This window comes from Chiloscyllium punctatum, chromosome 17 (assembly GCF_047496795.1).
Source record: "Chiloscyllium punctatum isolate Juve2018m chromosome 17, sChiPun1.3, whole genome shotgun sequence".
Lineage (NCBI taxonomy): Eukaryota > Metazoa > Chordata > Chondrichthyes > Orectolobiformes > Hemiscylliidae > Chiloscyllium > Chiloscyllium punctatum.
The window spans coordinates 94,125,930-94,142,443 of record NC_092755.1 but is presented as its reverse complement, the minus strand read 5'-3'; the positions used below and the strand labels follow the sequence as shown (position 1 = coordinate 94,142,443).

At 44.2% G+C, this 16,514-nt stretch overlaps 1 protein-coding gene across 1 annotated transcript; it reads right to left on the bottom strand.

The window, feature by feature from the left end:
- Positions 1-1,762: 1,762 nt before the first annotated feature.
- Positions 1,763-6,420, bottom strand: LOC140488145 (endoplasmic reticulum resident protein 29-like). The gene is made up of 3 exons (XM_072587969.1): positions 6,260-6,420; positions 4,594-4,732; positions 1,763-4,034 (listed from the first exon to the last, which is right to left on the bottom strand). The coding sequence occupies exons 1-3, from the start codon at positions 6,380-6,382 to the stop codon at positions 3,532-3,534; spliced, it is 765 nt and encodes a 254-aa protein (XP_072444070.1). The 5' UTR covers positions 6,383-6,420; the 3' UTR covers positions 1,763-3,531.
- Positions 6,421-16,514: the final 10,094 nt, after the last annotated feature.

The window sequence follows — 16,514 nt, the reverse complement described above, 5'->3', positions numbered from 1 at the left end:
TTGGTGACACATGATTTCCCAAACACAAAGCCATGTTGACTATCCCTAATCAGTCCTTGCCTTTCCAAATACATGTATATCCTGTCCCTCAGGATTCCCTCCAACAACTTGCCCACCACTGAGGTCAGTCAGGCTCACTGGTCTGTAGTTCCCTGGCTTGTCCTTACCACCCTTCTTAAACAGTGGCACCACGTTAGCCAACCTCCAGTCTTTCAGCAGATCACCTATGACTATCGATGATACAAATATCTCAGCAAGAGGCCCAGCAATCACTTCTGTAGCTTCCCACAGATTTCTCGGGTACACCTGATCAGGTCCTGGGATTTATCCAACTTTAACCGTTTCAAGACATCATTGTTAGATCCTACTACTTGAAACGGTTTCTCCTAATCTACTCATCAAAACTTTCAAATATCTGTATAAAATCTTTCCCACCTCCTAAGTATTGCAACATATTGAACTTTCATCCCTTGTTGTATTCTTGTAAGTCTTCCCTGCCTCCTCTTTAAAGGCTTGAAATCCTTATGAAAATGTGACGATCAACTGGACAATTTTTAACAGCCTTTAACTTGTTCTGCCACCTCCAAACACTTGTCTGTGTACACCACTGAGATTCCATTATTGCGTCCTATTTAAAATTAGTGTTTAATTTGGATTCTTATTCATCTTAACAAAATGAGTCACATCCATAGTGTGTTGCAGAAGAGTTCACCTGCCATGTTTCTATGTATTTTAACAGTTCTGTGTCTTCCTGAAGTCAATTACTATCTTTTTCAGAGATACATTTGCGTTTGTGTAATCTACAAAGTTTTAAATGATGCCTTATATACCAACGTCTAAGTCATTAATATGTAGTAAATTGCACAGTAGCCAACATAATTCCTGGGAAATATCACTGCACACTTCCCCTGAAATTCTGATTAACATACATTCACCACTACTGTCCTCTACTTAACCATTCTCTTAGCCAATACAGCTCTTTAATCTCATGGACTTCAATTTTGCACAAAGTACATAATTTTGCATGATGCTTCTCCAGGTTTGACATTTGTTGCTGAGCCAGACTGACTGATCAACTTTGCTGTCATTGAATGTGGCAAATTGCCTCATTACTGCAAGTTAGAATAAACTATCAATAGCATCCAATCTGCTGCTGCACATCGTAAGATAGTTGAGATATGAAGGGCAAGTGGCCCCAACCTTCCTCACTCTGAATAGCACTTTCACGAAGCTACGAATAAAAGTATTGGTTGACTGGCAGGAAGACCTTGCATTTATTAAATATTTTTCATGACCTCTAGACGTCTTAAAGTACAATGTTCAATAAATTACTGAAGTATAATTGCTGTTATTTTGAAAGCATCAAAGGAAACCAATTTGCCCAGTAAATAAAATAACCAGCCTCCGTCATCAATAACCAATTTTAGTACTACTAATTGAGGTATAAATGTTGATTAGGACAACAAAATTCTCTATCTTTAAATAATACTGTAGTACTAAGACATCTTTTAAATTCAGCGGTACACTTACCATGGCCTGTTCTCTAACATCAAACATGTTGCATTACTCCCTGAATAGAAGTATCAGCATATATTATGCACAAGTCCTGATGTGGAATTTAAACTCTCACCCATGATACAAGAGTTCCTATCATTGACACAAGACTATGAGGAAGGGAAAGCAACTTGTTTTGAATTCCAGGCTGTAAAATGACTTCATCCTGACTAAATTTGAATCAGTTATATATACACTATATGCAAGATTAATTGTAAATTATCATTTTTAATAAGATTTTTAAAACAATTCACAATAGTACACAAGATCATTTGCACATCAGGGTGATCCTTATACAGATCAACTGTTGGGAGAAAGTCTAAATATGGGTGATGATGAAACGAACAGGTGTCAACAGAATTGGAGAATTCTTTTCCTTTGTTTTACTGTAAGTTGCATTTTACTTGAAGAGGAGTGTTTTTTCTCATACCTGCATCTCCTTCACTCATGCCAATCAGTTATAAGTGGAGACCCAAATTCATTTATACACCTGCAGGATTTGATCTTAGTTGGAATGTTGTACTGTTCCCTCTTCTCTTGCTCGCCAGTGACAAGAGTATAAGGGAATGCTGTTCAGGAGTATTACAGCCCAGGGAGAGGGGGTGAAAAAGGCCTCACTATTACAGTCTATAGAGTTTTAATCTTCTTTAGAATTTATTGGCAATGACTTTTGGACCTCTGTTTGGTTACACTCATTATGGCATTTTTGACATGCGGAACTCGCTACATGGGAAGCAATGGGACAGACCTGTACTGCTTCAGATTGTTACATATTGAAATAATACTGGGAATAACCCTCAAAAGGTTAGTGAAGAAAATATTTTCCAAGAATTAAAAAAAAATTAAGAGATTTATAAACAAAGACTTTTGTCCATGTCACTGCTGAAGAGCTTCATAATTTCTATAAAATCTTGTACTTTGAAATACAGTGGTGCCTTGACATACAAACAACCCCGTTCTCAAACAAATCAGTTTACAAATGGGATTGTACGTAACATTTTGCTTCAATGTACGTACGAAATTCAAGGTACAAACGCAAAAAGCCCATGTGCGACCACGTGGTTTCACTGTTCTGCTTTGCTACGTGCTTGTTGAACGCAAAAGCTCTCGGGCCCCCGCGTGCTCTCATTCAGTTCGTCCTTGGCGCATGCGCTGTGAACAGCCGACCAAGCATTCTTACACTATCCAAACAATGGGAAAAATTGATTCAGTTCGCGAACTTTTTGGTTCGCGAACCGGGTCCTGGAATGGATTAAGTTTGTAAGTCAAGGCGCTACTGTATGTTATTTGACATCTACTTGAAGACAATTTTATGGTTTGACTCCCATTCTTTAATGGTATTTCCTCTTCTGAGCTGGTCTACCTGTGCCACTCACTACTCCCTGGCTGATTACGAATGAGTGGCCTGGTCACAGGCTTCTACTGGTCTGAAATGAAGGTGGGGTAATGCAGTCTGACAGCTTCTGTTCAGCAGCTCCTTTAACGTAGCACAGCTGAAACTGGCAACTCTGAGCTATGAAGCATGTTGGTGAAAGCCCATCATTAGCACATACTCCTGCAGTTTCAACATGCACAATGCTGCCACAATCGTGGTGAAAATTCCCTTTCAATGAAAGACCCTAAGACCTTTGAAGGGGTATTGTTATGAGCTAGACAGACTGAGGATCCCAGGATTGAGTCCAAATTTGTTGAGTTAACAGGAGTGGCAAGATGCCATCATTCAGTTTGGTGCTTTGGCATTAATGGGGATTCAACAAACAAGTAATATATTCAGTGCCTCATGCCAGCTGGCATTTGAGAACAGTATCGGGCTCTGTTAAGACAGCACAACAGTCAGAGCCTTCAGCTGAGAAGAATAAGTGGGAGATGGTGGACTCTGGATAACCAGATCCTCTTCAGCAATTTCAGCAGTGACATGGCTTACAGTAGAATGCTTTTTTTTAAAACTTCAGGACTTCAACAGATCCCAGTTAATTCTTACAAATCCTCTTTTGCTACACTGGGTACTTGAAACGAGCTCAGGATGTTCTGCCGTTTCTGAAACTCCACCTTTTTAGCTGAACTCATCTTGCTCTCTTCCAGCAGTTTGCCAATCCGTGCAATCTCGGAATGGACAAATGAATCACCTTGTGCCAGAACCTTGCTCATAATTTTGTGGTACTGTTCTGCTGATTTCTGCTCAGACTCTGGCATCTCCTGTATCATGGCCTTCACCTTCTCCATGATCTTCTGGCGCTCTTCCTGGGCGCTTGTGCTGCGGAACTCTGCAGCTAGTGAGTCATACTCCTCCAGACATCCGAGCATTCCGACCCACACACCTTTACTCTTCAACCACTGCTGAATGGCATCCTGTTTAATCTCACCAGTGTAGTGGACTGGATTCTCTAAATCCCCATTCGTGAAAAGCAAATAGACAGGATAGTCATCCTTTTCCACTTTGTATTTCGTGCCAAGTTCTGAATTTTCCTTTTCACCATAATCTGTTTATGAATTTAAAAAATCTAAAGTTAAATAATTTCTCATAGTATAAGTCTGACTATATATTTTAAAACATTGTTTTTCCTCACATCCCCCCACCCTCCTAACACTCCCAATTCCCACAGGATCTACAGCTTGGTACAAAAGCTTCTAATTCTCCCCTACCCTTTCCTAAGAGTATTTACTGGCTGTGAGTGGTATGGGATGTCCTCCGTGTGTGAAAGGTGTTTATGTGAAAACAAATTATTTCTTCTCCCTATTCTATGTACTCTCCTTCATTTTTCATGGTCTCGATTCCAGCTCACAGTTGGAAATAGCCACTCAATACTTATGCTGAGAAAAAAATTCTAACAGAATAAGACCTGCTCTCTGGCTGAGGCTCCTAGCATCCCTGTTCACTAATATGTATTTATTTATTTACAAGCACAACACATTGAATATGAACATGGTTTCAGCTATGATTGGAATTGTTGTGGGAACTAACCAATATAAGACACAGACATTTAATAGAGGAGGTTTCTGAACACTTAGTTTAATTCTTGAGCAAGTAACTCTTCCTACCTGATATTCCCACCTCAGCCACCAAGAGTTCCTTGCTGGAAGCAGAGTTTTCTGCTAATTTCTTAAACTCATCCTGTTTCTCTCCGTATGGATACTGTGTGTCAATCTTTACCAGCACATACTTCTGTTTAGGAATAACCTGCAGGAAATACTGAGACTTTAGGTGTTGATCCATTTATTGGGTTTGCACAATTCTGGTAGTCTGAAATTGCATTTCATCAAATACAACTGACCCAATGCTTCCTTTACCCACAACCAATCTGCTTACTATAAACGTCATTGGATAACCACCAGGAAGGTCAGTGTTATCTATTCACAGCTGCTGCCAGGCCTGCTGAGTATTTCCAATACTTTGTCTTTATGTCTTACATGTTTTCTGCATCTCATTGTTTTTGTCATGAAAATAAAAGTTCTATTTAACGAAGCTAGTTCCTGTTCAGAATTAAAAAGTGCAGCGTTTCCCAACACCCGCCTATTCTCTGACAGAGGTTTTTTGGCATGAATTTGGTAACCGGTCTTTGTTTCTGGAATGATTCATTGTGTGTGGCATTTTGGGGTAAATTTGACGAGTAAATCTGAATTCATTTTCTTTCTATTACGTACTTTTAACTTTGGCTTCTATTTTTTAAAAAAATGCTGCAACCCAGGAGGACGTTGTTTCAGTGATTCCTGTTTGTAAGAAAAGTAACCTTTATAACCAGATGTGATGGCTGCATGTGACCGAGTTGCAGATTCTAGCACATTCTGTGAGCTCATGTTGTTCTGGCCTAATTAGTGACTGAAGCACAGATGGGGAGGGAGAAAGGGAGTGGGGCTGGGGGAAAAACAAAAGGAGCGACATTGATGCAAACGAGGGGGGAGATGGGCGGGAGGGAGGAAGTGAAACACACGCGTGCAGAAAGGATTGGTGGGGAGGTGCTCATTGCTGTTCGCTGTCATTTTTCTATTGGAGGAGCGCACTAGGGCAATGCAAAAGGGAAGCCTCTATTAACCACCCTGTTAACGGACTGAATGACAGAGATTCCGTGCCCAGCAGAGATTCTGGTGCCAGAAAATTCTGCACATCAGTCCTCGAGAACTCCCCCCGTCCATGATAAAGATACACTGCACTGAAACAGTGGCGATGTTACAAACTCTGCCCGTGCACACTGCTACACTCTTCTCAAATTAATTCATTGTCATTTTTAAAACTGGATTGATCAGCAAACCCGTGCATTCTATCCTCGCCTTTACTCATTGTCTATTTCTCTAATATACTTCAACCTATCTTTTAAACAAAAACACAAGGTTGCCGATCAGGTTTAATTTCCTTAGCGTCTGATAGAAACCTGTCATTTAACAAAATCCGCTTCGATTGGCATCCCGGGCATTTCCACGTTGTGCTTTTTCTTTACCGTTGGATATTGCCCCATCTTTTTTTTTCAGTTAAAAATCACACAGCACCAGGTTATAGTCCAACAGGTTTAACTGGAAGCACACTAGCTTTCGGAGCGACGCCCCTTCATCGGGTGACAGTCAAATCATTTTTTGTTTCAGAGCTGCAAGATGTCAAATGAGTTATCACACTGGTCGAGTTTATTTCAGATGCAGCACCAAGGAAGTTCCCGTTGGCCCGCCTGCAAATCAAATGTTTAACATGAGCGCCGCGTTTTCAGGGTGCACTCACCTTGTAGAAAGTGACGGTGTCCAGAGGGAGCGAGCCGACTGTGTGCAGGGCCCAAGTGGGAATAAAAAGATGCAGAAATGCCGCAGCGACAAAGAGCAGGAAGGAGCTGCTAAGTGCTGCCATGGTTTACTGTGCCTCACATCAGCACCATGTGATCTTTAGGGCTGGGAGTTTCATGCAAATAACTTCCAGCCCTCCAGTTGTAAAGATTAATATCTTCGAGTGCAGGCAACGTGTTCTGTTACTAGAAAGCCAGCACTACATACATAATTAGGATGCATGCAGGCATGGAATGGGTATTATTTTATTGAAAGTTTTTGAATTATTTTTAAAGCACTGTGAATAGGTTGGGGAATGCATTGACAATGGGTAGAGACAAAGTGCAGATACTGGAATCCGAAGTATACAAGCAGAAAAACACAGCCAGCCAGGCAGCATCAGGGTAGAGGTTAAAAATGTGTTGCTGGAAAAGCACAGCAGGTCAGGCAGTATCCAAGGAGCAGGAGAATCAACATTTCAGGCATAAGCCTTTCTTCAGGAATGAGGAAGGTGTGCCAAGTAAGCTAAGATAAAAGGGTAGGGAGGAGGGACTTGGGGGAGGGTCGTTCGGAATGCGATAGGTGGAAGGAGGTTAACGTGAAGGTGATAGGCCGGAGTGGGGGTGGGGGCGGAGAGGTCGGGAAGAAGATTGCAGGTCAAGAAGGCGGTGCTGAGTCTGAGGGTTGGGACTGACCCAAGGTGGGGGGAGGGGAAATGAGGAAGCTGGAGAAATCTGCATTCATCCCTTGTGGTTGGAGGGTTCCTAGGCGAAAGATGAGGCGCTCTTCCTCCAGGCGTCGTGTTGCCATGGTCTGGTGATGGAGGAGTCCAAGGGCCTGCATGTCCTTGGTGGAGTGGGAGGGGGAGTTAAAGTCTTCAGCCACGGGGCGGTTGGGTTGGTTGGTGCAGGTGTCCCAGAGGTGTTCTCTGAAACTTTCCGCAAATAGGCGGCCTGTCTCCCCAATATAGAGGAGGCCACATCAGGTGCAGCGGATGCAGTAAATGATGTGTGTGGAGGTGCAGGTGAATTTGTGACGGATATGGAAGGATCCCTTGGGGCCTTGGAGGGAAATGAGGCGGGAGGTGTGGGCTCAAGTGTTGCATTTCTTGCGGTTGCAGGGGAAGGTGCCGGGAGTGAAGGTTGGGTTGGTGGGAGGTGTGGACCTGACCAGGGAGTTACGGTGGGAGTGGTCTTTCCGGAACGCTGATAGGGGTGGGGAGGGAAATATATCCTGGGTGGTGGGGTCTGTTTGGAGGTGGCGGAAATGACGAAGGATGATACGATGTATCTGGAGGTTGGTGGGGTGGTAAGTGAGGGCCAGTGGGGTTCTGTCCTGGTGGTGATTTGAGGAGTGAGGTTCAAGGGCAGAGGAGCGGGAAGTGGAGGAGATGCGGTGGAGAGCATCGTCAACAACGTCTGAGGGGAAATTGCGGTCTTTGAAGAAGGAGGCCATCTGGGTTGTTTGGTATTGGAATTGGTCCTTCTGGGAGCAGATGCGGTGGAGGCGAAGGAATTGGGAATATGGGATAGCGTTTTTACAGGGGGCAGGGTTGGAGGAGGTGTAATCTAGGTAGCTGTGGGAGTCGGTTGGTTTTTGGTAAATGTCCGTGTTGAGTCGGTCGCCCGAGATAGAAATTGAGAGGTCTGGGAAGGGGAGGGAGGAGTCTGAGACGGTCCAGGTAAATTTGAGGTCGGGGTGCAAGGTGTTAGTAAAGTGGATGAACTGTTCAACCTCCTCGTGGGAGCACGAGGTAGCGCCGATACAGACATCGATGTAGCGGAGGAAAAGGTGCCAGTGTAACTGCGGAAGATGGACTGTTCCACATATCCGATGAAGAGGCAGGCATAGCTGGGGCCCATGTGGGTGCCCATGGCTACTCCTTTGGTTTGGAGGAAGTGGGAAGGTTGGAAAGAGAAGTTGTTCAGAGTGAGGACCAGTTCAGTCAGTCGAAGGAGGGTGTCAGTGGAAGGGTACTGGTTGGGTCAGCGGGAAAGGAAGAAGCGGAGGGCTTTAAGGCCTTCGTGATGGGGGATGGAGGTGTGTAGGGACTGGATGTCCATGGTGAAGATAAGGCATTGGGAGCTGGGGAAGTGAAAATCATGGAGGAGGTGGAGGGCGTGGTTGGTGTAGGTGGGGAGTTCTTGGACTAAGGGGGACAGGACCGTGTCGAGGTATACAGAGATGAGTTCGGCGGGGTAGGAGCAGGCTGAGACAATGGGTCGGCCAGGGCAGTCAGATTTTGGGCAGGAGGTAGAAACAGGCGGTGCGGGGTTGTGGGACTATGAGGTTGGAGGCGGTGGATGGGAGATCCCCTGAGGTGATGAGGTTATGGATGGTCTGGGAGATGATGGTTTGGTGGTGGGAGGTGGGGTCATGGTCAAGGGGGCAGTAGGAGGAGGTGTCCGCGAGCTGGCGTTTAGCCTCAGCAATGTAAAGATCGGTGCGCCAAACTACCACTGCGCCTCCCTTGTCTGCCGGTTTGATGGGGAGGTTGGGGTTGGAACGGAGGGAGTAGAGGGCTGCACGCTGTGAGGGTGAGAGGTTGGAGTGGGTAAGAGGGGTGGACAGTTTGAGGCGGTTAATGTCGCGGCAGCAGTTGGCTATGAAGAGAGCGAGGGCAGGTAAGAGCATCAGGGTAGAGGCAGATTCAATTGCGACTTTCAAAAAGTGCTTGAAGAAGCAAAAATGAAATGTTGGGGATGTGGAGGCGATGGAGTGGGACTGATAGGATGAGTCTGGTAGCCTGCACAGATTCAATGAACTGAGTGGTTTACTGTGCTGGAACACCATCCTGTATTTTGAGTTTTTTTTTCAATTACATTCAACTTTGAATATCATGTTTTCTGACTTTCTTGCTTTAGATGGCAGGAAATGTACTGCCAATCTCTGACCTTGTTTCTGAGTCAGCCACAAGGAGACAGTATTTTGTGCATGGTTCACAGTAGTGACTCTGCCTGGATCCCGTTTTCCTTCTCTAGACATGGCATTGTGGAACGAGCTAGTTCTTTGCAATTCTGCTGGTCTCACTACACTGTCATCCCCAGCCCTTGCATTTTTTCCTCTCTTCAGGCACGAAAACAATTCTTTTATGGAAGTCACAACCAGATCTGTCTCCACCCACATTGCCATGCAAAGAATTCAGATCCAAACCACAGCAAATACTTCAAAGACCATCAAGAATAAAATGATTCCCATTCCTTATTTGCATTCTTTTTAATATTCTAGTGTTGTCATTTCAAAGAGTCATAGAGATGTACAGCATGGAAACAGACCCTTCAGTCCAATCCATCCATACTGACCAGATATCCCAACCCAATCTAGTCCCACCTGCCAGCACCCGGCCCAGACCCTTCCTATTCATATACCCATCCAAATGCCTCTTAAATGTTGCAATTCTACCAGCCTCCACCACTTCCTCTGGCAGCTCATTCCATTCACGTACCACCCTCTGTGTGAAAAAGTTGCCCCATACGTCTTTTTTATATCTTTCCCCTCTCACCCTAAACCTATGCCCTCTAGTTCTGGAGTCCCCGACCCCAGGGAAAAGACTGTCTATCTACCCTATCCATGCCCCTCATAATTTTGTAAACCTCTATAAGGTCACCCCTCAGCCTCCAACTCTCCAGGAAATCAGCCCCAGCCTGTTCAGCCTCTCCCTATAGCTCAAATCCAACCCTGACAACATCCTTGTAAATCTTTTCTGAGCTCTTTCAAGTTTCACAACATCTTTCCGATAGGAAGGAGACCAGAACTGCACACAATATTCCAACAGTGGCCTAACCAATGTCCTGTACAGACGCAACATGACCTCCCAACTCCTGTACTCAATACTCTGACCAATAAATGAAAGCTTACCAAACGCCTTCTTCACTATCCTATCTACTTGCGACTCCACTTTCAAGGAACTATGAACTTGCACTCCAAGGTCTTTTTGTTCAGCAATACTCCCTAGGACCTTACCATTAAGTGTATAAGTCCTGCTAAGATTTGCTTTCCCAAAATGCAGCACCTCGCATTTATCTGAATTAAACTCCATCTGCCACTTCTTAGCCCATTGGTCCACCTGGTCAAGATCCTGTTGTAATCTGAGGTAACCCTCTTCGCTGTCCACTACACCTCCAATTTTGGTGTCATCTGCAAACTCACTAACTGTACCTCTTATGCTTGCATAATAGAAAATAGTGTAACCACTTTACAATATAATAACATCAATATAAATAAAGGAAACAAATTACTAATCTACTCTACAGACTACCAAAACACAAAGTAAGATATAAGAAAAAAAACCTCTATATTAAGAAAACTACAATTCAGTATATAACTAACAAAAAAAAGAGGATAAATAAATAAACATTCAAAATAAAATTATATCAAGTCCTGTAAGGGATTCATCCTCCTAGGAGCCCCCGAACCAGCAGACATTATCCTCATGGCTAATCAAAGGCCCTAAACAGTATGGCCGATACATCTGCATCAATGTAGTTCAAAAAGGGCCGCCATGTTCTATAGAACAATTCCGTTTTATCGTGCACCATATTCATAAGAAGTCCAAAGGGATATATTCCATAACTATCCTATGCCAATTCGAAAGTCCTGGGCGACTTTCCAATATCCGGCTTTCTAAAACATTTTTCCTCACACAAAAGGAGAGGATCGTAAATAGTTTCTTCCCGTATGCATCTAGAGAAGGAAGATTTGGAAAACCCAGAAGGAGAGACACTGGGTCCAGCCTAATCTCAGTTCCAATAATCTTTGCCAAGGCATTCGCTACACTGTCCCAATATCTACGGATCTTATGGCATGTCCACAGACAATGAGTGAGAGTACCAACTTCTATTTTACACTTAGGCCACATTGGGGATGCTCCTATCTTGAACCTTGCAAGCCGCTCTGGTGCCACATGAGCCCTATGAAGTATCTTCAATTGAATAGCTTGACCCCTATTATAGACAGAGATCTTCCTGGCATTTTCCCAGATGTCCTCCTACATCTCTGAGGAGATTTCCACCCCTAATTCTAGAGTCCAGGTTTTATATGGCCATTCCATGTCCTTCGATACCTTATTACCTAGCAAGTGGTAGAGAGTACTGACCGAGGATGCACCCATCAGCCAAAGCACTCTCCCCTCCATATCTGATTTGTACAGATTAGCCATCAATGTGGTCTTTTTTTGCATGAAGTCTCATACTTGAAAATGTCGAAAGATTAGATTAGATTAGATTACTTACAGTGTGGAAACAGGCCCTTCGGCCCAACAAGTCCACACCACCCCGCCGAAGCGCTACCCACCCATACCCCTACATCTACCCCTTACCTAACACTACGGGCAATTTAGCATGGCCAATTCACCTAACCTGCACATCTTTGGACTGTGGGAGGAAACCGGAGCACCCGGAGGAAACCCACGCAGACACGGGGAGAATGTGCAAACTCCACACAGTCAGTCGCCTGAGGCAGGAATTGAACCCTAGGCAACCCGAATTTCTGACACAACTGTTCAAACATGACCTCCCCATCGAACAGATCTCCCAAACAGGAGATGCCTCTGGACTCCCAAATTTTAAATCCAGCGTCAGTCAAACCTGGCTGAAATCCCAACATTCCCACTATCGAAATAAAGGGGGAGGTTTTTTTTTGTAGATTACCCTCACCCTGTCGAATCATCCTCCAAGCTTTGATTGTGTTTAGGACAATCGGGCGCACAGTTAGATTAGATTACCTACAGTGCAGAAACAGGCCCTTTGGCCCAACTAGTCCACACCAACCCTCCAAAGAGTAACCCACCCAGACCCATTTCCCTCTGACTAATGCACCTAACACTATGGGCAATTTAGCATGGCCAATTCACCTGACCTGCACATCTTTGGACTGTGGGAGCAAACTGGAGCGCCTGGAGGAAACCCATGCAGACACGGAGAGACTGTGCAAACTCCACACAGGCGGTTGCTTGAGGCTGGAATTGAACCTGGGATCCTGCTGCTGTGAGGCAGTATTGCTAACCACTGAGCCACCATGCTACCCTAATCTCATTTTATCCGTGACAGTTCTCACCTTATCCATAAACACTAGGTTGATGAGGGGGCATTTTGCTTGGGAAGTCTCGATATCCAGCCAAACTGATTGTGGATCGTGAGAGGCCCAATCAGCCACATATGATAGCAGGGAGCTCAATTGGTACTTCCTAAATTCCGGGAAACCTAGACCTCCCCTTTCTTGTGGGAGCTGCAATTTATCAAATTTAATAAAGGACCATCTATGATTCCAAACTAAAGAACCGAGCCAACCATAAAACTTACGTAGGGCCTGTCTTGGCAACATCAAAGGAAGCATTCTCAAAGGGTATAATGGGCGAGGGAGAAGATTCATCTTGACCAGAGCTATTCTTCCTAACCAGGATATCGGGAGATCTTCCCAACGCTGGAGGTCCTGCCTTATTTTCTCTAATAGATGCATACAGTTAGCTTTATATAGCTGACCAAATACCAGGGTAATAAAAATACCTAAATAGAGAAAACCTTCCTGTGACCACTGAAAGGGGAAGCGGTTTCCATCCGCAAAGTTGGATACGTTGGTAAGACCTCCTACCGGCATGGCCTCTGATTTCATAAAATTAATTTTGTATTCTGAAAACATACTAAATAAATTAATCACTTGAATTAAGGGGGGCAGATGTCAATGGATCATTTAAGGATAGAAGGACGTCATCCACATAAAGAGTAATTTTATGCTTACCTGATCCTACCTCCAGGGGTACATTGGGGTCCGTTTGGATGGCTTCCGCCAGCGGTTCGATCACTAGTGTAATTAATAGTGACGAAAGAAGGCACCCTTGACAACAACTTCTGCCAACTTCTGGAACTGACAACTGGAAGCAGCAGTTTCAAACCACTACAAGTGCCAGAGGAAAGACCACAGAAGCGCTTCACAGGAGACTCCCAAGCACTGAGGGTGTCACCTAGACAGGGGACAAAACGTCTGCAACACAAATTCCCAGTTCGGGTCATCATATAGCACTGTGACCCATTTGGTAAAGTCCTAACCAAGGCCAAACTGCTCCTTGGTATAAAAAAGATACGGTCATTCCAATCGGTCGAATGCTTTCTCTGCATCTAGTGTGACAACTAATCCTGGTATCGCTCTTTGCTGGCAGACTTGTAACATTTTTAGCACTCTTCTGATATTATAAGTAGATCTGCGACACTTTATAAACCCAATTTAAACGAATGACTAGCCATGATCATTCAGGAACACCCGAGACCCCCCACAAGGAAGAACTCTACTCAAAAAGCATTGATTAGAGACCGTAAACAATTCACACAAATTTTAAAATACAACCTTTGTAACTACTAAAACAAAACTACTAAAATCTACTCCTAAGAAATAGCAACATAAAACATAACTAAAAGGAGATTTCCCCCCTTGTCCATAGGGGACACTCCTACCATCCCATAATCCCATCTTGACATCTTTCAGCTAGGGCCATGCCCTCGCCCAGACATCGCAAACTAAGTTAAACAAATACCAATATCTTATAACAAGGAAATTAAAAGTGGGCATCCAACCCTTCCCTTCCATATTATTTCCCTAGGCATTCTTGGCAAAGCAGCAACATGAAATAAAATATATAAAATTACAATCCCAACATATAATAAAGGAAAACTCAAAATTCAAAATCAACCCCAACAACCAAATAATGTCCATATAATTCAGGTCAATCAGTCTATCTAAGAGCGTCCAAAAATTCTTTTGCTTTTTCCAGCGATCCAAAATTATACATAGACCCTCATGACTGAAGCACAATGTTGCCAGGTATCTCATGGAATACTGAACATTTAGATCCCTCAGATGCTTCTTTACCTCATCAAACGCCTTCCTCTTGCATACCATGACCGGAGACAAAACCTGAAACAGTATTATTTTGGATCCCTCATATACCATAGCTTGGGAATCCTTTCCCAGTGCTCTGGAGGCCTCCAGCAGCATGTGTTTGTCTCTTGTCGTGCTGGAGTTGCACTAGGCCCAGGTGGGGGCGGTGGTCTGACCTGGGCCTGCGCACTGCGACATGGTGGGCCAGCTCAACCCGCACCCGGCCTAACTCAGACTCAGCAGTTATGGGAGCCATTGCTCTAAAAAGTTAACAAGCTGGCCTTCTTCCTCCTTCTTCCTTTGGAAGGCCCAGCAACCGATAACCTCGATTTTCGAGGTCATCAATCTGCTCTTCCAAGGCCTGGACTTTTTATTCTAGAGCCCGTACCTAACCCACGGAAAGTTCAGCTGCGGACTTGGAGGCCGTGGCCGATTGCTCCAACCATCCAACACGCTGCCCGAGGCTCTCGATCTCCCAGTCCTGCTTCTGCAGCACGACCGAGATCAACTCCCACGTGGACCGGGTCTTCTCCATCGAAGCGCCGATCCTCTCTCAGAGCTTGACAAACTCCGATACCAGGCTCGCCTCTACTGTTAAGTCCTCCAGGGTGGCTGCAGACGTATCTGTTGCGGTGGTGGGGAGTCCCTGCCTTTTGGAAACTCCGTGTTCCTTTACCTTTGGTCATTTTAAAATGTATCAAACTGCTAAAGTTCAGTGTAAAATGGCTATAACAGCTGGGAAAAACTATTTTTAGTAGTTTAAGAAGTGAAGGGAGGGCAGATACTCCACTTTGTCTGGGTCCTGGGCAGAGCTCAGCAAACTCAGACCTACTGGGTCGCCGCCATCTTGAATCCCTCACGCCTCCTTTCTAAAAAAAAACTCAATCTCGCACACTTATTTTTGACTTTCGCCAAGCATCAGCTTATTCTCATGAGATAACCATCTCCAATTAATCTTGTAACATTGCAGGAGCACACTTGTAAATGAATAGCAACAGGATTTATTGAACATAACTATATATCACAGCTGTTCAGAGAGTGCCTGTAGACCCAAGCTTCAATTCTATGAGATCTGACAACACTGGCTTTTGCCCGAAACGTCGATTTCGAAGCTACTTGAATGCTGCCTGAACTGCTGTGCTCTTCCAGCACCACTAATCCAGAATCTGGTTTCCAGTATCTGCAGTCATTGTTTTTACCAACACTAAAACATTGCTTCCTTTGCACATGTTCAGTAGCTATAACCAGAGTAAACACAGATTTCACATTACCCACAACTCCCAGATCTATTTGCTATTTTCATCTCCCTCAATATTTTCTTTAATTTTCTGGTTTCCCTGAATCCATGTCTTTACACTTGTTGGATCTACATCAAACTGCATGCGCCAATTGTCTACTCACCTCCCAAACAATTTTGAGTTGTCATTTGTTACCCTTTTCATCTAACATTGCCATTTTGAGTTTATTAGCAGCATTTGAGATTAAGTTATTGACACTGTCCTAGACTTTAAGAAAACATCGAAGAATAAGCAACCCAATACCAAGTCTTGCAAGAATCCACTCATCAAACCCAAAATTCAGAATTTTCTTATCCACATGGATTCTTTTTTATTTGTTAATGGGACGTGGGCATCACTGGCTGGGCCAGACTTTATTGCCCAGGCAAAGGAGGTGGTAAGCTGCCATCTTGACCTGCTGCAGTGCTTGGCACTGTAGAGAAACCATACAACTGTTAGGACAGAAGTTTCAGGATTTTTGCCTGGCAGTAGCGAGGGATCAGTGATGTATTTCCAAGTCTGGTGTGTGGATTAGATGGGAACTTGCAGGTAGTGGTGTTTCCATTTATCCCTGTCCTTCTTGATCGTAGAAGTTATGGGTTTGTCTAAAGAGCCTTGGTGAATCATTGCAGTGCATCCTGCAGATGGTACACTTTGTGACCTCTATGCATTGGTGGTGAAGGGAATGAATGTTAAAGGAGGTAGATAGGTTCCAATCAAGCAGGCTGCTTTTTTCCTGGATGGTATACCATATCGTGTTAGAGCTGCATCCATCCAACTAAGTGGAGAGTTTTCCATCACAGTCATGCTTGTGCCTTGTAGATGGTGATCAGGCATTGGTGGTCAGGAAGTGACTTACTTACTGCAGGATTCCTAACCTGTGATTGGCTCTTGTAGCCAAATTATTTTAATGGTTAATAAGTTCAATTTCTTGGTCAATGGTAACTCCCAGGATGTTGATAGTGGGAGCATTCAACAATGGTAATGCCATCAAATGTGAGGGTCAGATTGTGTTTTTTTTGGAGATCGTGATTGCTTGGCACTTGCGTGGTGTGAATGTTACTTGCCAGT